At 40.6% G+C, this 23244-nt stretch overlaps 1 protein-coding gene across 6 annotated transcripts in view; it reads left to right on the top strand.

The window, feature by feature from the left end:
- Window positions 1–23244, top strand: part of GPM6B (glycoprotein M6B) — a 103590-nt gene that overhangs the window by 49534 nt on the left and 30812 nt on the right. For 4 of the 6 annotated variants that reach the window (XM_082220907.1, XM_082220904.1, XM_082220908.1 and 1 more), the window contains exon 1: window positions 14570–14769. The exons of the other annotated variants lie outside the window; for them this stretch is intronic. In XM_082220907.1, coding sequence (XP_082077033.1) covers window positions 14721–14769 — 49 coding nt within the window. In that variant the 5' untranslated portion in view covers window positions 14570–14720. Of the gene's footprint in view, window positions 1–14569; window positions 14770–23244 lie in introns of those variants that run through there. 6 annotated transcript variants of the gene reach the window in all.

Below are 23244 nucleotides of genomic sequence, written 5' to 3' on the forward strand. Positions count from 1 at the left end.
GACAACACAAAAGCCAAGGTTTGTTGCTATTTGTGCAGGGGAGGAGTGAAATGAACACTACTTGTTCACATTAACCATAGTTAAACATTACAGTGGTTTAATGTGACATGTGAAGCAGGCCACTGATCTTGAGAGAAGGATGTAAGATAGAGACATTACAGCTTGGAAGAGTGTTAAATAATTTTAACTTGCTTAAATACATAACTGTAAATCTTGGTTAACATGGATGCAAATGTATGGTTTAAAGCTGTTTTCACTTTCCTGTCTGCTCAGCATCCTAAATTCTCTAATCTCAGTAATACAACAGCATACTGAGGTTTCTCAGTGGTCTGAGAATTCAGAGATAACAGCAAATTAAAGTTAGCACAAGCTTCCCAGTTTTTCAGCCCCCAATAAACCATGGTTTGTTCAGACCTTAAATCAAATGGTCTGAATTCAGCCAAGCTCCTGCTCAAGCATTTGTTACAAAACTGGGAACCATTGCCCTTCGGCTTATGGTTCTTTGGATCCAACCCAAGAACTTTGGAAGTTAGTCTGGAAAGACTATGCAACGCAGTCTGTGTGACAGAACAACTACACAAAACAATTGTCAGTTTGTTTTTTTTCCAGGGTCCCACTGACTTTTCTTTGTTCCCCAGCAGTAGTTTTGAGGTTATGTGGCTTCCTTTGATTATCTTTTATGCCTCTTTCTACTGTGATCTTGGTAGGATTTCAGAACACTATATGTAAAAGTAAACTTTCAAGATCAGCATGCTGTGAGAAGGAAAGGGAAGGGTAAAATAACAAAACGTTCAAATGTCATCATGTGTGCCTCTGCTTGGCTAATTTGAACTTTAAATGAGACTGGCAATATGAAGTTGCCAATCCCCAAGCATTTAATATGTGACTGTTAATTTATATTGTAATATTTCAGGATACTGTGATGCTAATAGCAAGTGCAAATGAAGTTTTACATGTAAACAACATGCATAATTATGTGTTTTGTCTATCCTCAGTGCAGGGCTTTTAAGATTAATTGCGTGTCTCGGTTTGGATAATATGGTGACAAATTGGGTTTGCTACATGTGTAAGACTTACTGCAACTATGAGAACAGATGTATTTCAAGAGGTCCACAGATTATCCATAGGAAGGTGAAATTCATGCCTAATGCAAAATGTTTCTCAACAACTAGTAAGACTGGCCTTCTGCATTTTAGCAATGTAACAGAAATTGTAGCTACCATTTTACATTTACAGAAGTACATGAGATTTGACATTATTGAATACACAAGTATCTGATTGTTGAGTTTTATCGTATAAATGATTAAAATGAAATTGTCTAAAGTGGCCATTGGCTACTGAGTGTTCTGATTAAAAGGAAAGGAAACAAAGTGAGTCTGGGCCGAAGAGCAACAGCCCTTTTCCCAGCCCTCGTCCCACCCCCCACCCCCAGCCATTGTCCTGCTAAGATGGGGGTGGACCGACGGCCACCCTGCAGCAAGGTGGGTTGCACCTGGCCAGGTGAGCCCACGTGGTGTCACAACCCCTGCCCACCTCTTGGAGGGGGTGAGCAGAAATTGTGGACTCTGCACTACTTACGCCTCTCTCTGCCTCCTCTAGTAACCAGATGAAGAGCTCATTCTAGGACTTTGTGGAAGAAAGTGTTAGGTGCACCTGGTTGCTAGGAGAGCAGAACAACCTCCTGAGCATCCTAAACACTGTCTTGGGACAAGAAGCAAAGTGCCAATATATCAGCCCAATACAGTACATAAGGTATTCCGTTCCTTCCACTGATTTTCATGGGGTTTTCTTAGAGAGGAATAACATGTTGATTTCCTTCCCAATGAGCCTTTAAAGCACACTTCGTGCAGTCTCACACTCTTTATGTTCACGGACTTCTTTTAAGACCAAAGAACAGCAGTGCACCCTGCCAAGTGAAATGTCGTTTCTTAGTCACATAAGGAGATGCGCCAATTGTTTTCTTGAACTGGAATGCTGTACTCTGATAAAGATGAGAATCCTTAGTTTGGGAACTCAGCATACGAAACCATATGTCATATGGATGCATCTGACCTAAGGTAACATTAGCTGTTTCCTATATAACGCCTTACAAGGACTTAATGGCGCTACTTTGATGGACTGATAGGGGGCTTAATCCTTGGGAAATTATTGTTGTGGTTGCAGAGTCATAAACTCAAGGCCAATGTTGGGATGCAGGGTCAATGCACTCCCTCCTTTTTTTTCTTTCAAGAAAGCCTTATGTTAAATATCCACCCACAGTTTGCAATATCTTCCCTTCACACGATCAACTTGCATGCTTAGACGGCAAGTAAGTACCGTATTTTTCGCCCTATAGGACGCACCATCCCATAAGGCACACCTAGTTTTTTGGGGGGGAAATAAAGGGGGAAAATTTTTATTTCCTCCCCAGGCGCAGGGCTGGGACGGGGGAACCCCGAGCTTCCCCTGACCCCAGCCCCCAGAACAGGCAACTCTCCGCAAGCCGTGGGAGCCCGGCACCGGGCTCCCACGCCTTGCGGAGAGCTGCGCGAAGTCTGGGCACGCTGAGCTCATGCAGGCAACTCTCTGCAAGCCTTGGGAGCCCGGCACGGGCTCTCACGGTTTATGGAGATCTGCGCGAAGCCTGGAGAGTGAGAGGGGTCGTTGCGCACCGACCCCTCTCACTCTCCAGGCTTCAACGAAAGCCTGCATTCGCCCCATAGGACGCACACACATTTCCCCTTCATTTTTGGAGGGGGGAAAGTGCGTCCTATGGGGCGAAAAATATGGTAAACTGTAAGATTTGTGTCCAAAGTAGCACTACGTCATTGGTTCTGCTTGTGCAATAGAACTGCTTCCTCTCTACCCCTCCTAAATCTGTTTTGGGGGTTCCCCTAACTTTCCAGAGCCTATTGGGGGGGGGATAGGGCATGCACAGTGGGGGGGTGAGAGGGGAAGAATTCCATTGCACAAGCACATATCATTTTGGTAATGGAATGGAGGCATTGGATTCCACCCCCAACCTTCTCAGTACTGGCACCTCAGTTAATATATCTCCTCTCAGATATGGCTAGTGGCAACTTTGAGATTTCAGCACCTGCTGAAGTCTCATTTATTCATTGAGGCATTTGGAGGAGGCTGCTGGGTTGTTAATCTTGTTGATTTTAGATTGTTCTGTTACTTGTTGTAATATGTATTTTGTGTTGCTTTTAATGTAGCCCACTCTGGGATTGTCTTGGCAACAAAGAGTGGGTAAGAAATACTATGTTTCAAGACCTGTCAGAATTTTAAATACAGGGTATATGTACAGCTAGAGCAATCCTCTTAAGTGGAAAAACCTTGGTGGAAGTGCAAACCAGCAGAATAGCAGAGTCAAGAAGCCTGTGAAGACAATTTAGATGCATGGTCCAAAGAGACGAAAGGAACTTAGGAATTGAAATGGTTTAGAATGTCAGCAAGCTGGGATATGCAGACACTGTTGAATACAATGATCTGTCTTTGCCCGCACAATACAAAAGGACAGAGGACTTTCTCTGGGCTTTCTCCTAGGAGTGCTGTGTGTGAGAGGACTGTCATACCAAGAGGCCTATGTTGCGGAGAATCGTATGTGCAGATCATGTTAACTGAAGCTTTTACATATTCATTGACAGTGTTTAACTGACAAGACTTTTTTTAATATACTTGCAACCAGCTTTTACTGATATGTTTGACATTTAAAAATGGTTTTCCTGTGTTTTTTAGATTGTGTACTGCCTCGTGATGATGTTTTATAATGAATTCGAGGTTCATGAATATTTATTCACAGCTTCCTTTCTTGGATCATTCATTGGGGTTTAGTCCTTTAGCCTTTATTTTTGCCACCTGTGGTATGCAATGAATACAGCAAAATGATATTGATCTTTGGTCAAATCTCCTTCTATCTGAAATGGTCCTTTTTTCCCATGGACCAGCAACCATGCAACTTTGGGTGGGGTAAGGGTACATATACAGTATGGTTGGGGCGGAGGGAAGGATCACTCTCCAAGCCAACCAGTCCAGCTGAATCGACTCTGGCAATGTCATAGCAGTATGGCAAAATGACATCAACACTAGCCTACCCAATGCAAGACTTGTCAACATCATTCTAGGCATATGGCTGTAAGACAGCATGAGAACACTTTGAAAATTGCCGTGCAAGACCAACCCCAAAGAACACATACTGAGGGTTGTATTCTGCATAGCGCTATGTGAATGTTCTCTCAGTACAAGGGATTTCTGCTGCTGCAATAGAATGTTCCTTCCTCTTCTACCTGCATGTGCTGTGAAGAAGGGGGGAAGTCCATTCGCACAAATGGAAACCCTTGGATTGAGAGGACGTGTTAGTTGAATACTGCCTATTATCTGAAGGGGTTCCCTCTCCCCGCTCTAGGCACTTATGAGGGGCATGATGATGGTGATAGACATCTCTTGTTGCTTATCCCTTGCATGTGACACCTGCATAGCAGGGAGTTTTTGCTAGTTGTCTCTAACAAGGTACTACTGCCCATCCAGACTTCTTTGGCTGCCACTTTGGTTGGGTTTTATGAGCCTGCCTGGTTGTTTATTGTGTAGGCTGGCTTCTGGGTGAGGCAGTGCAAAAGCCAGGGACCCAAGTTAAACCAAACCACCCATCCAGCCCCAAGCATAGCTGTCAACTTTCCCCTTTTTAAAAAGGAAATTTCCTTATTCCCAATAGGATTCCTCGCAAGAAAAGGGAAAAGTTGACAGCTATGGCCCCAAGTGACATCTGTGCACCGAGAGCAGCAGCAACTGTTTCTGCATTGGTTTGCTAGAGGACACAAAGTAGATCCAGCACCCCTCCCATTGCCTTGATACTATTGCAGTGCCAATTTAAAAGTCAGGGACAGGCTGGTGTGTCCCCCCACCTCAAAAAACCCACTGGATAAAATATTTTCAAAGTTTTTGCTACATTTATATCCCACATTTCTTCCAGAGTGGTATTTGAATCATCACTAGGAGTCCTTCACTCCATGCACTGACCAGACCTAGACCTGCTTGGCTTCTGCAGGTGGAGGTTACCTGTGCCTGGAAGGGCTGTGGTAGAGCACCTGTTTTACCTGCAAAAGGTCCCAGGTACAATTCCCAATCATCTCCAGTTAGAGCTGCAGAACCACTTCCAGTCAGTCCACACTTCTGTTTTCCCCATGCCTAGAAAGCATAGTTTTCCTCTTGCCCTGCACTTTCTGGGCTCAAGGCCAAGTGGTTTCCTCCTTTCCTCATTTCCTGGAGGAAACTGGTCTTTAGTGCTGAATCAGAGCAAACGTCAATCCAGAAAGAACCTGAATTGCTGTTTGCTCCAATTGAGTGCTAAAGAACGATTTCCTCCAAGGAAAAGCAGTGGGACAAGAGGAAGGGGGTGAAAGCCCAGGACTGAGCTAGATGGACCAATGGTCTGGCTTGGTTTACAAAAGCTTCCTGTGTTCTTGCATCTTCAGATAAAACCCTGGGACCAAGTACAATCGGCACTTTATTAACATTGATCATCCTTAATTCTATATAGTGGATAAATTGTATCTACAGCTTACTGCCCTGTATCGGGAAGTTTTTAATGTTTGACATTTTATTATGTTTTTATATTCTGCTGGAAGCCACCCAGAATGGGTGGGGAAACCCAGCCAGATGGGCGGGGCATAAATCATCTATCTATCTATCTATTTTTACAGTAAAGTGTCAATGCAACCTGACAAAAATAAAATACAGCATAGTCAAATTCAAAAGCAGATAAAAAATTTAAAACTCTTAACAATACAAGATACATAAAATGTTCACCCAACAATAAACTAATAAAGTACCAAGCCCTACCTATGCCACTAAAAGTTGGCCCTTCTATGTACATGTTTAAATGTGAGGAATAATGTAGATAGAACAGGTAGAGTGAAAGGTAGAAAATGCAATGGCACTTGCAGGTGATACTCAACTAAGTCATACTCTATGAGTAAATCAACTGAAATCAGCATGATGAAGCTACTTGTCCATCAGTTTCAGCAGGTCCAAAGTTGGATTGAACCCTGCATGTTTACATCTGTGCAAAGCCAGCACAGATCACAGATGAGAGAATATGCCAGTTGCCTGCAGCAGCAAAGACAATTGGCTGGCACATCTATGGGGCAGTTTGCTTGCTAAAACGGTCTGAGTTTTCTAATCCACAAATAATTTAGCAGCTTCTCATGTACTTTTGGGGCATAGTTGTTACTGAGGTGCTCTCCCTTGAATTGTTACTGGGAGCTTGGCCTTGCTGTCATTTTAGTCTCCCTTAAGGTATATTGTCCTCTTGTCTAAAAAGAGAGGTTTTCTTGCCCTGGCTCTGTGGCTTAGGGACAGCCCAGACAAGGAAGTTCTGTTTGTCATTGAGAAATTGTGGGTTCTAGTTTGACAACATGGTTATTATAGATGAGGATAAATCCTTTGGTTGTCCCAATTAAGCCTAAAAATATGATGTTTCTGTATTGCTGCAGTTTATCGTCTTGTTTCATCCTCTGCTAACTAGAGCCTTCAGGCATTGAGGGGGCTTCAAGTAAATGAAGATTCCTATCTTTTTATATAAATAAAATTGAAGTAGAAAGGAGAACAGCAGCTTTTCTAAACCACATTCCATAGATTTATTTTTTATTTTGGCTTTATTTCAGATCAAGTTGTGTTGAACTTCCCATTGAAAACTACACTAGTCAGCCATTCAGCCGTCAGTTCAGGGTGAGGTGAATTGCATTTCATGTGTCTACTGACTAATGCAGTTGGAATGATTTTCTTCCTTGGGCTTCACTTCTCTTTGAAAATTTCTCTCCTAATTATTTGAAGTCTAATGCCCTCTTCTAAAATAATTAGGTTTTGTACACTTCCAGACTGTTGCAACTGACAATACAAGGTGGGTAGATGTCTTGCTGTGTTCTTAAGCAGTGTTGTGCCTGCCTAGCTTTTTGCATGAGAAAATGCCAGCATACCACCATTAAGAAAAGAAACTTCTGTAAGTATTAAAATGAGTTGCCTAGACTGATCTCTTTAATTGTAAAATAGAATAACTATCACCGCAAAGTGGCTCTGAGCATGAAATGCAATTATCAATGAAGTAAAGATGAGTTTTAACACCATCACGTGTCAGTAAAATCATCTTAAAGACATTGCATTAAAAAAAGAAATCAGTGTTTATCATCCTACTGTTTTCTGTTAGTCAAACTTTCCAACTAAACATATGTCCCTCTTTCGTTTTAGAAAAGAAATAAAAATGGGTTAGAGATAAGGCAGACAGATAATTAAACTTCAAACACTGCTGCTGCGAAAAGTCTTGCTGCTTTTTGTTTAGGCTTTGAAAATGCAGCAGCTTAATGCCGCTATTGTATGGAGGGAAAATATGCTAATGTGAAGCACATTTCCCATCAGAATCCCTTTCAGTCATGTCATAGTTGAGATATGAATGATGATAAAAGAGGAAAGAATGGAGAGGCCTGTATTATGAGAGCACTGCTGTTTTGTTGTTATGCATTGAGAAAAGGGATGAATAGAGATGAAGAGTTCAGTCACCCATGAAGACCCATGGCCTCTTGGCTGCTCAGGGATGAGTGGGTTCTCATGGACTCAGTCTGTGCCTCCTTCCCGGCCAGCTCTTCTGGAAATCTTCCCTTCTCAGGCATCCCATATCTGGGGCCGCCACACACCTCCCTGAAGTACAACAAGGCCATGTACAATTAACTCGTTAAGTTTATGAGGGAGCAAAGTCAAAAGAGGAGACTAGCCCTGCCTGCCAGCTTATTGGCCTTGGGCTTTCCTAACAAATGGAAAGGTTAGAAATATAAATAAAAAATTAAAAAAATTGTCCAGTAGCACCTCAGAGACCAACTAAGTTTGTTCTCAGTATGAGCTTTCTTGTGCATGCACACTTCTTCAGATTTTTAAAATATATTTCTACTGCATCAGACCAACACAGCTACCTACCTGAAATGGAAAGGTTGTATATCCAGATTAGATCACAAATTTTGGAGATTTGAGACTGCAGAAGCTGCTTCATGCATATCTGTGAACCCTTGTTCCCAAGCAGGCAACCTTCTTTCTTCAGCAGTCTTTTAAAGAGGAGAGTCTCTGTGTCTAAAGCCACACAATTTCAGGCATATCTTGCACATCATCTCTGCCCACCTCTTCATAAATACATGTGTAATTTTCAAAGAGAAGTGAAGCCCAAGGAAGAAAATCATGTGTTCTTGGCGCCATGCTCAGAATTGATGTGCTGACTGCTGTGTTTGCCATCAAAGTATTATTATTTTTCTATGAGTTAGAGCTTCAGGTTACAATCCTATTCACATTTACCTTGTGAGTAAGCCCCACTAAAAACAATAGAATTTACTTCTGCGCGGACAAGCATAGAATTTCAGTGCCAGTTACCATAGCATGAAGAATTTTGTGATGCATGAACTTTGAGTACAAGAGAAAAACTATTCCATTTGAGAAAGTCCTGTGATGGACTTGCTTGCCTACCTGAACATGTCCCACCCCTGATGCGCGGATGGAAAAATAAAAGTCACAGATCATGAATTTTGTGTGGCAGGGGATACAAATCTGTGATGATTTTGCCATTGGTTTTAGTGGGAGGTCAACTGCATTTAAGATATAAAAGCAGGTAATATTTATGCAGATTTCTGCCCCGCCCCCCATTTTCTTGGACTCATGTTGAGTTTCCCAAGGAAAGCGTTGACAACCCATGTCTAGAGTAGACAAAATGTTAGAAATAAATACTGTAGGCAATAATCCTACTCTGGCAAGGCAATTTACTAGACAGCCAATCTGGTGATGCAGAATCAAGGCTGCTACTCTTGTCCTCAACTCACCCTACAGTGCTTTTGTGTTCAAGTTCATTGTGTATATAAAATCCCCTACTGTTTTGAGATTTGGCAATGCATAGTCCCAGACTAAACATGCAAATTTCTTAGCTTCTGTCACTTCAAGTAGTCCAATATTAAAGTAGACTTAACAAAAAAAAATCACCTGGAGTTTCAAAGAGCATGCTCAACTTGAGTGTATGCAGTGTTGATGTGAGTGAAAGAGAACTATTAGACTTCAGCTGTCATTATTGATTGCTCCTGATTTGCATTCTCTAGCGCATTGTGAAGGGGAGAAAGAAGAGTTATTTTTTATGCATACACAGGGGTCCAATCAAGACACAACTTGAGTCTGGGTTTCTTATGCACGAGGTATGAGGGAATGGCAGCTTAGAAGAGGTTGTGGAGAGCGTGGTGATAAGTTGGGAGCTCTGTAATCCAGTATTTTAGTAAGACAATTCATGAAGAATATTTGAAGGTGGGAAAGTACAGTGCACGTTCAGATGCGATAGGTGGCTTGTGACACTTTATCATGATAACCAAAGCGTATCCACTTCTTTAAAAGTGGTACACGAAGGACTGGAATTGGGATTTCTGAGTACTTAATTCCACATTCCACAAGGTCAGGACTTCAATTTGCTGTGAGTTAAAAAGAAAAAAAGGTTGCAATGTAGAAAAAAAGCAATCCCTACAGGATCTCTGTGAATGCAGTAAATTGTAAGATGTTATCAATTATGCAAACTGGTATGTGATCTAATGAAATGAGACTTGATTAGAAGGATGCACACTCCATTTCAGAAAGAGAAGCAGAGGGAGCAGATCCAAGGTGAAACCCACAATGAGCACAGCAGAAGAAAACGTTTGCCAATATATTTACAGTATTAAAATGTGAACTGTACTTGTGTACAGATAGCAGTCTAACAGACGTCTGGATTAAATTCAATGCTGGTGACCCACTTTCGATCCAGCGGTGGCATCCGCTAATGCTTACACCAGTTTTCACATCCTAGTGCAGCCCTTTACACCCCCTGAAAATACTTATGGAAGGCAGAGGAACCGCACAGGTCAGCAAAGAAGCTGGAATTGGTGCCTCTGGATCAGTAGTTGTTCAGTGGGCAGGACAGCATAGCTGGATTTCATCCATCTGTTTCTTTTAAGGTCCTGGATATGTAATATACCTGGATTCACATATGAAGGCCTTGTTTGGATGTTATGCTAAAATATGGTTTATATTAATGAACCGGAGTGTACCTTGGGTTCACGTGCTCCCTTTTACACCTGCAGTGAAGCCACAAGAAGAATGGAAGATATTTTTTTACTTACTTTTGGGTTATATGCAGTTTATGCCTGAACCCAGAAATGCTGTAGGTTAACAATGGTTTATGAAACAGGCATGTTTCAATAAATCGTAGTCTAAATTAGCCGTGGTGTAACTGACTGCTTGGAAGAGAGACAGAGTCCTATCTCATTTGCAGAGAAGTGTGAATAAGGAAACAACAGTGGAGAGAAATAGTTGCTTCACTTCTTGCCCAGAGCTCTCTGCCACTGAGCAGTATCCCCACACTCCTCAAAGTCCTTTTTGTTTGCCAGAGTGCTTGGAGGGAGAAGTGGGAGGCTTTAAAAGCATTATTTAAAATTATTTAATCCTGTGGGAAGAATGGTTATTTATCTGCAGGTGTGTGTGTGAGAGAGAGAGAGAGAGAGAGAGAGAGAGCACGCACACACACACACAATATTACTAAATGCATTCTTAAAAACAATACAAAAGTATGAAATCAACAAGGCTTTGAAGTTGTTTGCAGCTTCACCATGCATTGAGGGACAATGTGGTGTTGTGCTTAATGAGTTGGGCTAGGACTGTGAAAGCTCCAGTTCAAGTTTCTGCTCAGCTGTGACTCTCTCTGGGAGATTTTGGGCCAGTCTATAGTGATCTCTTGTCTAACCCTTGAAGTGGTTGTGGTGATAAAACTATAGTTTGACGTAATAGAGTTCATCTATGGAATTTGCTACCACAAGAAGTGGGACCACCTACTTGGATGGCTTTAAGAGGAGAAGGCCACATTCCAGTAGAATAGGCTATCAAGAGCTTACCAGCCATGATGGCAGTGTTGTACTTTGACTGTCAGTTGCTGGGAATCATCAGTGGATAGAGTGCTGTTATGCTTCCTGCTTGCTTAGGGGCTTCCCATAGGCATCTGGCTGGCCACTGTGAGGATGTTGGACTAGATGGGCCACTGTTTTCATGCAGCAGACTCTTCCTATGAGAAGATCGGGGTGGAAGAATCATGAATGACATCCTGAACTCCTTGGAAGAAGGGATGGCTACAAAAAACAAAAAAACCCACAATGGGACTGCCATGAAATGGTTGTAGCTGCTTCTTCTGTCTCACAATACAACAGCTTTTCTCTCCCTCCCTAATGTTGGATCAGGGCTTGTTGAAGTTATGGGAAAGGGAGGAGTCATGTCTCTTGGTCTTCAGACGTAATTGTGCACAGACTCTTTGGGGCTGGACTCATCTGACTGCAATTGAGAATAAATTCTGGTGCATGAGGGAAGAAAGCCCTTTGAAGTGTGTGTGTGTGTGTGAGAGAGAGAGAGAGAGAGAGAGAGAGAAGAGATAAAGAATAATTGGTTACTATCAGGTGACAGATAATCCATACCATTTTCTGCATGTCCTGTTCCCTTTATCTTTTAGCTAAAAATTACATTTCCTATGTGAGTGAGTCAGTATTCTGGGCCAGTCATAATTTCCCTTCTAATCCACACACGTTGATTTAGACTATCTCTCTCCCCCCCCCCCATTATTTTGTTTTTAATGTTGAAGCAGCAACGTGTAGGGAGCAATCCTCACAGTCGGTTGTGTCATATAAAATTTCAGATGCTGGTACTGACAATGTAAAATATTTAGGCCGAGAGCATGAGTGCTGATAATCTAATATACATTTAATTTGTGCTCATTAATGTAGATCTGCTTCTGCAAATTTGAAAGACATCTATTCTAATGTCTTGACTTGCTAGTCCAAGTAGGTTGGTGGCCAGAGAAGAAAATCTGTTTTCTGTTGATGACAAAATTCACAAACTTAGATGGGTTGTATCTATGTTATTCTTTAATAGCCTCCTGTAATGCACACTGATCATTTTGAAAATACTTTGAATGTAAAATTGTGCTTCTTCTCTTTTGTCACTGATTCTCTCCCAAGCCTTGTCATATTATTGTCCTGAATTGTGTCACACTTGCTTCCAATTTGGTGTTCCTGGTTTCTGTGGTTTGGATATGGTTCACTGATGGTATTGTTTCTTGCATTTATGGGGGTGAAGAGTTACCTTATCTTTAAGAATACATATCTTTGCACTGGTTCCTGCGAGCGCCCATCTCATCTACCATGGGCTAGTGCAGATGTGAGGAACCTTTGGCCTTCTAGATGTTGCTGAACTACAACTCCTATCATCCTTGGGTGTTGGCTATGATTGCTAGGACTGATGGGAGTTGTAGTTCAGCAACAACCGAAGGGCCAAAGGTTCCCCAATGCTGGGTTAGTGTTTGAAGGAGGGAAAATGTAGGAATCTTCTTTAACAGTGTGGTGTGGGGAGAAGTATAGCTTCAGATATAGTGGTGCATCACACAAGGTTGAGAGCCAGGGTGGTGTAGTGTTTAAGAGCGGTAGTCTCGTAATCTGGTGAACCGGGTTCATGTCTCCGCTCCTCCACATGCAGCTGCTGGGTGACCTTGGGCCAGTCACACTTCTCTGAAGTCTCTCAGCCCCACTCACCTCACAGAGTGTTTGTCGTGGGGGGGGGGAGGGAAAGGAGAATGTTAGCCACTTTGAGACTCCTTAGGGTAGTGATAAAGTGGGATATCAAATCCAAATGCTGCCAACGCTGCCAACGCCGCTGCTGCTGCTGCTTCTTCTTCTTCTTCTTCTTCTTCTTCTTCTTCTTCTTCTTCTTCTTCTTCTGTGTTGTATGACTGAAAGAGAGCCGTTGCATCTCACACTAGATGTTCATGTCTTGGTAGTCTCCATGTGATGCTAGAAAACGTCTTTTTAAAAGTTGGGTTTAAGAAGTTGGGTTTTAGCAGCAAATATCTAGCTATATCTCAGGGGTTTCTCATAGGGAAGACCATAGGGTGAAGCCATAGCACACTGTTCAGATAATGCAATGCTTTGCCATCTATGCAATTTCCAAGGCTCCTGGACACACACATTTGGTGAACTCTGGAAACGGAAAAGCGGTGTTACTCAGGGTTCACAAAAGTAAGGCCCCAGTCATGTATATTGAAAGGGGAAAAGAACCCATGGGGTTAGGTAATCTCAATCATGTTGAATGCTTCAAACCCGCCCCCCCCATCCACACCCTGGATGACAGGGGGAGATAAGTGGACACGACCGGTGAGAAGTCCCAGAAGCCATTGTAGGAAAGGGTATCCAGTTGTTCTTCTTGCTGAATTAGCTGTTCCTTTATGCTGTCTCTTGCGCTGAATTTAGCAGGTTGGTATTTACCTGGGATTTTTGACTTTGTATTTGATAGCTTTGTAGTCTAGTTTACTGTTCTCTGAAGACAGATCTGAGCGTTGAAGGAAAAGCTCATGGGACTGTCAGCTCAGAATGCAGGGGGTGAGTGGGAAGAAAACATGTCTTAATGCTGTTGGACACTGCAGGCAACCCCTGCACATGGAAATCTAGTGTGACAGAAGCTCCCCAACTCTCCTCTGATGCTAGGAGTTTATGACTCTGAAGAATACCTTCTAACACACTCCATGAAATAAAACATTTCATCTGGTTTTTCATCATCTGTATTAAACTTGAAAATACGGTTCGTGTGCAAATGCAACATCTGCCTCAGATCTTAATCTTCAGATCCCCTGTGCACAGTACTAAACAAACAAAATAACTGGCAAAGAAAATGTTTGACTTGCAAAAATCTTCAAGTCATCTCCTGATAAAAATTTGCCTATGACTGGATGAGGACATCCTGTCTTCTTTTTTTAAGCTTCTATTTCAATAAGGACGCTCCTTCGTAAATAGAAGGAATCTAACTTTGGAACTTGGAAAGTTGAGATCTTATGTACCTCTAGTATTCGTCTCACCTGAGCACCTCTTCTCTTCACTGGTCATAAGAGCTTAACTGCCCCAGAGATGTGAGAACCTCCTCACTACCATATAAGCACATGGTACATAGTTATTTGATGGGCATAAATATGCATTTATTTTCTAAACTGCGTTCAAACCAGGCATCCTTCAAGTCAAAACCTAAAACTACAAAGGAGACAGGCATGTTCTTTGTAAGAACTAGGGGCATGTGGAATTAATAAAAATTCCAAGCATAATAAATAGGCGATCATCATGGGAAAGGGAGTCTTGTTGTCATGTGATGCCATGGGCTCTCCTTAGAGATGGTGAGGGGTGAGTGTCATCGCTGAGTCATGCAACAGGAGGGGGCTCTGCTCACTCCCTCAGATGCAGCCCCTCTTCTGATGTCACTAATCTATTCTGCACCACAGAATTGATTAACATTCATAGGGAGAACAGGAAAGTAGAGACCATGTGAAAAAAGGGAGGCTAGCTGGGTTTATCCCCCCCTTCACGCTCCCATTGCAAACACACAGAGAGTGGGGAGACAATCGAGCACAGACCTGCTATTTTATAACTGGGGTCTCTGACGTATGGCTGAGTGTTTCCTGGCAGAGATCTTTATGGACCAGTAGGCAGATCGAAACTAAAGCTGACACGACTTTGTGCATTTTGGAAAGGAGCGTAATCTACTGTAGTGAGGAACAGAGCCACTCAATCACTGCGGCGGTAAATAGGAGACAGAAGGGAAGGAAGAAAGAAGGAAGAGAGACTCTTTGCTGGGGGCGGGGAGCGAGAGCATTTTTGGTGGATGGTATAAAGCCAGCCATGGAAACTGCAGCGGAGGAAAATACAGAACAAAGCCAAGAGAAAAAAGGTACCCAGAGGACCGAACAATAGACTGTTTAAATCTTTTTAAGAACCTTAAGTGAAAAGATTTAGGCTATGTTTGTCACTCTCTTTAGAGCAGTGCTTAAATTATCATTATGGCATCTTCTACCTTCCAGTGGTTTTTATGCTGTATGGTTTGACAGCAGATTAATGGAACAGCCATCTCTCCCAACATCTCTAAGTTGGTGTTTTCAGCCATCTCAAATCCCATGAAAAACCCTGGACTGCATTTTTTGCAGTTTAGAGAAAAATTGTGTGTGTGTGTGTGTGTGTGTGTACGTACATACACACATGCCTTATTCACACATTTTGAGTCTGATGGTAAGGGTTTGGGTGATCCAGTATTACTGTAACAGGAAGCTTTCTGCCAGTGTAGACATAATGGCTTGTTTTCTTTTTCTTTCTTGTACAGCGCTTATGTGTTGCATTTCTATAATATTTGGGGGAAGAGAATGAGGCAGTAATATTATGCAAATAATTAAAGTGCACAATAGTGTTTGGGGGCAAATGTTCCAATTGAGAGACTTACAGACCAGAAAATGGCAGTGTGGCAAGAGAAATCAAATCTGAATGTTGCTGGTTGTTGTTATTCTTAAAGATCAATGAAACAAAGTTAACAGCCTGCATTATTTCATTCGATTGCACTTCTCTATAGCAGGCTAGTGTAGTTATTTAGAAACTTTGCAGCCATTTACACTTGTATAAAACCACTGACTTGAAAGGGAATGAGCACACACTAAAGGATTGGTTCCAGTATTTTATCTTGTTTGAGAAATTCTAAAACTTACAGGACCTGTTATATATATTGTTACTAGTGGTTTCTTTGTATTTCATCCTAAATTGCTAATGAATACTTCTAAATTAATGGTTTAGAGTGTCCGGAAAAGAATCTGTTAGTTAAATATACAGTGATGCAATACATATTCCGCAAATTTTAATTGTGTTGCTCAGTGAAACATCTAAAACATACAATACTATAAGAGCTTCAATTTCAATAAAGTAAAATTTGGTGAACCGTTCAGCCATTGTATAAAATAATAGCCTGAATATTCTACCTGAAACATGACAATGCTAAGGAATCAAAACATATCAAAACACTAGCATGCCCATGATGGGGACAAACACCCCAGAAGGTTGTTTTTGTTGTTGTTTCAATGGATAAAGTTGTTTTTAAAAGGTGCTTCTTATAAAATGAGCCCTCCAAAGTGTGTACAGATCCTTTTTCAATATTGCTTCATTTTGCATTTTGCATTTCAAAAAATACAATTAGCACTCTTTGTTAAGTGAACGGAAGAGAAAATTGTGTACCTCCAGGCCAAGAAGTGAACTGTACTTGAATAAATGTCTTTGAAATAAGTGAAACTTTAGGAATGGCATGTAAGGTGTATATTCATTATTTCCTTCACCACACCACCCTTGCAAAGAAAGTTAATTGGTGGCATCTAAAGAACTGCTTAGCCTTTACACCAGTTTGATGGGATGGATATAATCTAATCTATCTATCTATCTATCTATCTATCTATCATATCTATACTATATCTATATATCTCAGTGCCATATCGCAAACCCCCATTGAAAGTTTTATGTATTCCAGAAGCAGTTTGCTCTGCAACTTGGGATGCGTGTTGTGTTGCTGTTTAAGAAACACAAGTGTGAAGTCCCCTTAGGCTCATAGTCTTTTTGATCATGGCCCATGTCTGAAGCATTTCAGGACTAGTGTCATGTATGTGCCTTTAAACATCACCTAAGCTTGCGGAACCGTTCTACCTTTAAGATGACACTTCTGATTTTGCTATTGTATCCTGACTTTAGATAGTTTGCTAGATTGCATGGACTTATTTGGAAGTATACCGTTTTTCCTTGATTGTCTGTAAAGGGTGCGGCTTATAAAGTCTTTAAAAGAAAGTAATCACCCACGTTATGATGTTCCCCTTTGTAGAATGGGTTAGGTTTACAAAGATAAATAAAATATGAATAGCTCCCCTCACCTAAAACTCAGACCAGACTCTCACTATTTATGCTTTGGGTATTATTAGTATTTTTAAAAATTATTTACATTTCTAAATGGCTATTTCGGAGACATTCCTAACTGAAATTAAGAGTATGTGAGCATTTTACTAGGCTTTGAAATCCTGTCAGGTTTTTTTCCTCTTCAATTTTTTAGAATAGAATTTAGATACGCATAATTTCTTTGGATGGTGTTTTAGATTTTGTTTGTAGTATTTAACACCCAAGGACCTTTATGGATATTACTGTGGGTTGTTTTTCCAATCCCCTTGGCAGTATTATTTACAAGACACATAAGAATTTTGTACTGCTTTCAGGTGTATGACACACCATGGGAACTTAATATGGAGAAAAAATTCAATACACAAACCCTTTCACACTGTTAAAACCTGTATCAGAATCCCTAGATTTTTTTAAAAGGAATGCAAATGTTTTCTTAATAACATGACTTTAAAAAATGTAATTACGTCCATTTAAGAGAAAACCTGTCTTAAATTGTGGCATATTTTTTCATTGGTCATCTCTATGAAGCAATTGTTGGTGTGTTATCGAAATGTCAGATATTGAACAAGGAAATATCCGCACACTTGTCACTGTTAAAATATATCATTTTGATTATTTTAAACATCCCCTTGTATGCAAATAAAGATTCAAGTGTCGAGGTGATTGAAATAATTGTTGGTACATTTTGAGTGAAATCTTCTTCTGTCCACACCCATAAGAATTCTGCAATTGATTTTCAAAAAAAAAAAGTGCAGTTGATCTATCATCCTTTTTGTAACATTCTAGAAACGCACATCAGTGTTTCTACAAAAAATAATAATGCTTTTCTTGAATTGTTGAACAGCAATAACCTACTCTCATAGAAGGAATCCATAGCTGTAAAGATTAGCTCACAGAGTGAATACATCGGATACCAGAGCAAGTTACTTACACTTTGGTCCCATTGAAATCAACATGAAATTATAGTTATGACCAACTTTAGGTGTCATTGAAATCAATGGGACTTGGGTGCCATTAACATGATGGTTATATGCCCATGGTGGTTTACATCTGAAGTGGCACAATAGTGCATCTAATTTTTCATTCTAATGTACTGTAAAATGTTTTTAAATACTTGAGTTCTTGACGTTTAGTTTTTGGTGAATGTGTAATTAAAATACGTTTCGAACTAAGTATGTCTTATACAATAAATCTCTAGAACTGTATGAAAAAAGATTAGCCAAAAAACTACACAGTGTGATTTGCAGTATCCTTAAGGCTTCTCTGGAGAGGAGCCATTGTGGCATTTGCTGTTCTTTTAATTGGTGAAACTGTGTGACACTCTTGTTAATATGCTGCTTTATTCCGATTATCAAATATCAAAGGAATAGGCTATGAACATTGTCCGTGGAAATGTTGAGCAGATATTTTACAGGCTGCAAGACAGATTGAGTGCATTTAAAGCTGAAGGTTTATAAATTATTGTAAATGACAGGGTTTATCTTGCAGGCATTAAATTAAATCAAAAAGTGAGGATGGGGATAGGCGGATTTACTGAGATGGAATAAATGGGTAAAATGAATGCCATTTTATATCAGCAGAGAAGGAGGAAATGCACCCAGATACATATTAACACAGACAAGATGTTTGTATTAATTTGGGGCGGGGATACTATCCCAATAAGTAAAGCACAGTAGAAACATGTCATACAAGATTTATTGCAGATGTCCAGAGCAAACTGGCTATAAGGTTATGGTAGATTTAAAAAGCAAATCCCAAAAGAATTGCTATATTTGAGTAATGTATGAAATGATGCTTGTTTTTTACAGCAAGCAAGAAAAAACTGAACACAAAAAATGCACTTTTAGGCTGCAGTGCCATAATAACTTCCTTGGGAGTACACACCATTGAACTCAGTGGTACTTACTTCTGAGAAGACATGCATATTAGAAGGACTTCAACATTTGACTATTGACCTTCCTGTGAGAAATTGCTGAGATATTTCAAGTGGAAGGTGCATTGCCATTAAAAATACGGTAAATCTGAAATGGTGGTGAAAAAAAGAAATAAAATCAGAGTTTTCAGGAATCTAAATTGTAGGCTTACATAGTACAAGCACTTTTAAGTGTGTATATATTTGAGATCAGTTTCAATGTTGGAATTAACTCCAGCTACTTCTGCTCACCAGCAGTCACAGGTAGGATACTGTTCATGCCCAATCATACTGTTGGCTTCCTATGTGTTTTACATTTTACTGTAGGTCACTGGCACCATATAAAGTTACTTGTATTTTAAGGTTTATTAAGCTTTCAATACTTACTTAGGATTTGTGGCATATTGTGTGACAGCACGGAAGCCAGATATGTCAGAAACTATGGTTTAGATTGGGGATAGAAATTGCAAATTTACCTGATCCTTACAGTGTTTAATAAACTTGGTGAATGCTCATCTTTGGAGAATGGGATTAGTTACATAATTTGTACAAGTATGGCAAAATAAATAAATAAATCAAAACCAATTCTTCCAGGTTTAGCAATTATTCACAGGCATGTGAGCGTTGATGAACACAGCTCCCATGCCCTGCAAAGGCTATGCCACTTCATTTTAGTTTTATGGACAGCTCCGTGTGTGCAAATTGATGGATACCTGGATCTGCCCTCTCCAATGAAATGAACACCTCCCCAGTCATATTCAGGTTCACACAGAATTCTTGATTTGAGGGATGCTATAACTTCAACTTATGGTCAGGGGTCCCTTTAAGGGACGTGGGTGGCGCTGTGGGTTAAACCACAGAGCCTAGGACTTGCCGATCAGAAGGTCGGCGGCTCGAACCCCCACGAAGGGGTGAGCTTTTGTTGCTTGGTCCCTGCTCCTGCCAACCTAGCAGTTCAAAAGCACGTCAAAGTGCAAGTAGATAAATAGGTACCTCTCTGGCAGGAAGGTAAACGGTGTTTCCGTGTGCTGCTCTGGTTCACCAGAAGCAGCTTAGTCATGCTGGCCACATGACCCGGAAGCTGTACATCGGCTTCCTCGGCCAGTAAAGCAAGATGAGCGCTGCAACCCCAGAGTCGGTCACGACTGGACCTAATGGTCAGGAGTCCCTTTACCTTTACCTTTATAACTTCAACTTATCATGTATTGTTTCTCTGCACCTGTCAGAGGGGCCTATGATTTATAGGTTGCACCTAGTTGCAATGATGTAGGTAGGCACAGAGCCATGGAATGACAAAAATGGTGACAGTAAAAATGGCATCATCATGATCTAACAAGGGTGATAGGTAGAAATGGGTATTCATGCACAGATCACGCTTCTAGAGGTGACTGAAGAAAGACACGGGCCAAACGTTAGAGAGTGCAGTGGTGGTCTGCACATGCTTCTATGCTCGAAGGTCACTTCTGCCAAACAGATGGCTGGTGTTTGTCTGCTTTGACAGTACAAAGCACCTGTTTGGGAGGACAGGAGAAGGATTCAGACCCCTTCCATCACATGTGATTGGTGCTGTCAGCCATCTGTTCAGCCATGCTGGGGCATCACCTGGTGATAAGAGTTGAGCTTCCCCAAAGCATCGCTGCTTTTCTGCATGCATGGATTGTATCCGGAAAAGCAGTCATACAAGAGGAGATTGCTTAGATCAGAGGGGTTCAAATAATTTGCAGAGGGAAATGTTAATGAAGTCAATACGCTTACATAATCTAAGTAATATTCTTATGGAAGGCTTTAGCTGTTGCAGCATAACCCTCTGCGGCATGCTGTTAAAACGTGACATTTATTTACTCTTTGTGTACAGAGAGAGAGAGGCCCTTGCAACAGGTCCCAAGAGGTGCAACTAGCAAGAGGCTAGGACTGTGGGGCACAGGTTTGTGTTAATGGCACCTTCATCTCTTCCTCTTCCATGACCCCTGTTCATGGACGTACCTAGTATGATCTTCTTGCTCTGGTGCAGGAGTCTTTTCCCAGCAAGTGATGGAAGGGTGCAGGTGTAGCCTTGTGTTAGCACTGAGTCTGCCCATATGTCCTGCCACAGGCCAAGAACATATTAAAAATCATTTGTTTAAAATAAAGCTGTACAAGGGTGGTTAAGTAATAGTACACCGTGTTTCCACTTTAGATTACCCCATCCCATCTAGAGAAGAGTAATGCCTCTTAATTGTGCTGTACTGGTCACTAGTTTCCTCAAGGAAAAACTACAATTCTCCAGGCCATAAAAGTGTCTTTAAGAAAGGGAAGGAACTGCAGGTTGCTTCCATGGTTAGCCCTTTTTCTCTGGGATTATTATCTCCTGTTCACTCACGTTTGAACGTAATCTGGATGTTGTGTAAAAAAGAAAGAAAGAAAAGAAAGAGTGAACAAAGCTTGACCGTTCCGTGTGTGTGTGTGAGAGAGAGAGAGAGAGAGAGAGAGAGTACACAGGTTGTTGTTAGATCACTGCAGTGTTCTCCATGTTTTCCTCCTATGTCTCCTGCTCCACAATCTGATAAATTATGACTAATTTTCCTGCAATACAATGCAATGGCAGCTCCAGCCTATCAAGTGTGGATACACAAAGCATTATTAAGATTTTTCCAGGGCTTTTGCACCTTTAAATTAAACACTTCCTTTTTTCAGGTTCTTCCTGTGTAATTGCTTCCTGTTGATCCCAGTCTGAAGGACTTAATGAGTAATTGCCCGTTGAATAGATGCTCTGAATGTTAGTTTCTGTTCACGTCGAGAAATGAATAAGTACCATTTCACTATTAAAAATGAAAGGAGAAAGGAAATAAGTAATTAAAGTGTTCCCTTTGGTGGGAACATAAACTGACATCAGGGCAATTCAGAGAGGCTATTCAAGGAGTAACTGCTCACTAACCCCCAGCTGGGATCAATAGGAAGCAATAACAGAGGCTGAACTTGTAAGCAATAAACTATATATAAAGCTGGCAGGGCTGAATGGAACTTACTTGTGAGCAGGCATGATAGAAATGCTAGTTAACATAGTGCTATGTTTTAATCCTGTGAGGAACCTCCATTTTGATTCTTCCTCCAGCAATTTGTGAAGAAGCAGTGCCCCAGTAATACTAAAGGACTCTAATGTGGAAGCAGTTTGAAGAAGCATACTTACAAAGCTCACACAGAGAGACAACTGCATAACCCATATATGCAAAAAAAAAAAAAAATTAAAAAAAAATGCTGCGAATGATCAGCCATTTTCTTCTTTGAGATCATGGTCAGCTGCTGTGGCGTCCATTGTGGGCCTAAAGACAGAAGACTGATTGTGCATTAAGCAGAAACAGCTACAGCTGAATAACATAGACATATGCTCAAGGAAATGTTGATAATTAGCTATCTAAGAGAGGATCTTTTTCTTAGACAGATATAAAAAGTGTATGGATCAAAAATAACTTAGTCCATGGTGGTTAAACTCCTTAGATTTTTGCTGCAAGGACTCAGGTTATTTATAGAATCAGCATTGGCTTTATGATGAGATGGGTGCAGATGCAAAAGAATTCACTTCCACTTGAAACCCACAAACATTTCTTTTAATTTTGTGGTTATATAGCTGCAACCGGGTTGATTTGCTTTTTATTCTCCAGGGAAATCTGAAGCAGTTTAGTTGCCTCAAAACCAAACTGAACTCAAGATTGATTTGCAAGAAGACTTGGAAAAGCCTGAATAGAATATTTAAAGCATACTCCATAAACACTGCACTGGTGATTTCACAACTTTTTTCATTTGAGTGGGATTTCCACTTAAACCCCATAGTAATGAACAGACATTGTGCAGAAGTAATACCATTTGGAGAGTTTGGGTCCCATTTCTCCATAAAACCTGTTGCATGCTCCTTAATAAAATTTTAATGTCTTAAGAATATGGAACCAAATACTAAAGAACAACAGTGGATTTGAGGAAAGGATCCGTCTTGTGTTGTTCTCTTCACAATTAAAAACACCTGATAATGAAATGCCTTGGTGGTGTTTATCAAAAGCATCTTCCCAACGTTCTGGGCACTTAGATGTTGCTTCCTAGTAGAATATAAAGTACTGCATGTTATTAGTTACTGTTTGACAACTCCAAGGAGTATGAAGAGGGGGACTTGCTGAAGATAATGCATAAAACTTTGGCTTAATTTGTAAATCATAAATTATTTTTTAACTTCTAAATCAGCATTTAGATTTTTTGTAATATTTATATTTCATGTTTTTTTCGTTGATTTCATTGCTATTAGGGAAAGAGAAGAAATTTGATTTCGTTAGCATTAAATGGGAAACTACCTAATTCATGCTCTCAAACATAACTGAAACATAACTTTTCTGAATTTTGCAATGTGTACAAAAATGCATGTTAGGGAAAGCGTACATAAAAATGCATATATTTCTGCAAATAACGTAGCATACAAATATGCATTATATATGGGGAAAATTGTTAGCATAAATGTGCATATTAAAACTGCATACAAAAACGTGTTTAATAGGAGAAATTTGCACTAAAGTGCTG

The sequence above is a fragment of the Podarcis vaucheri genome (genome assembly GCF_965113315.1).
Source record: "Podarcis vaucheri genome assembly, chromosome: 4".
In the NCBI taxonomy this organism is placed as follows: domain Eukaryota; kingdom Metazoa; phylum Chordata; class Lepidosauria; order Squamata; family Lacertidae; genus Podarcis; species Podarcis vaucheri.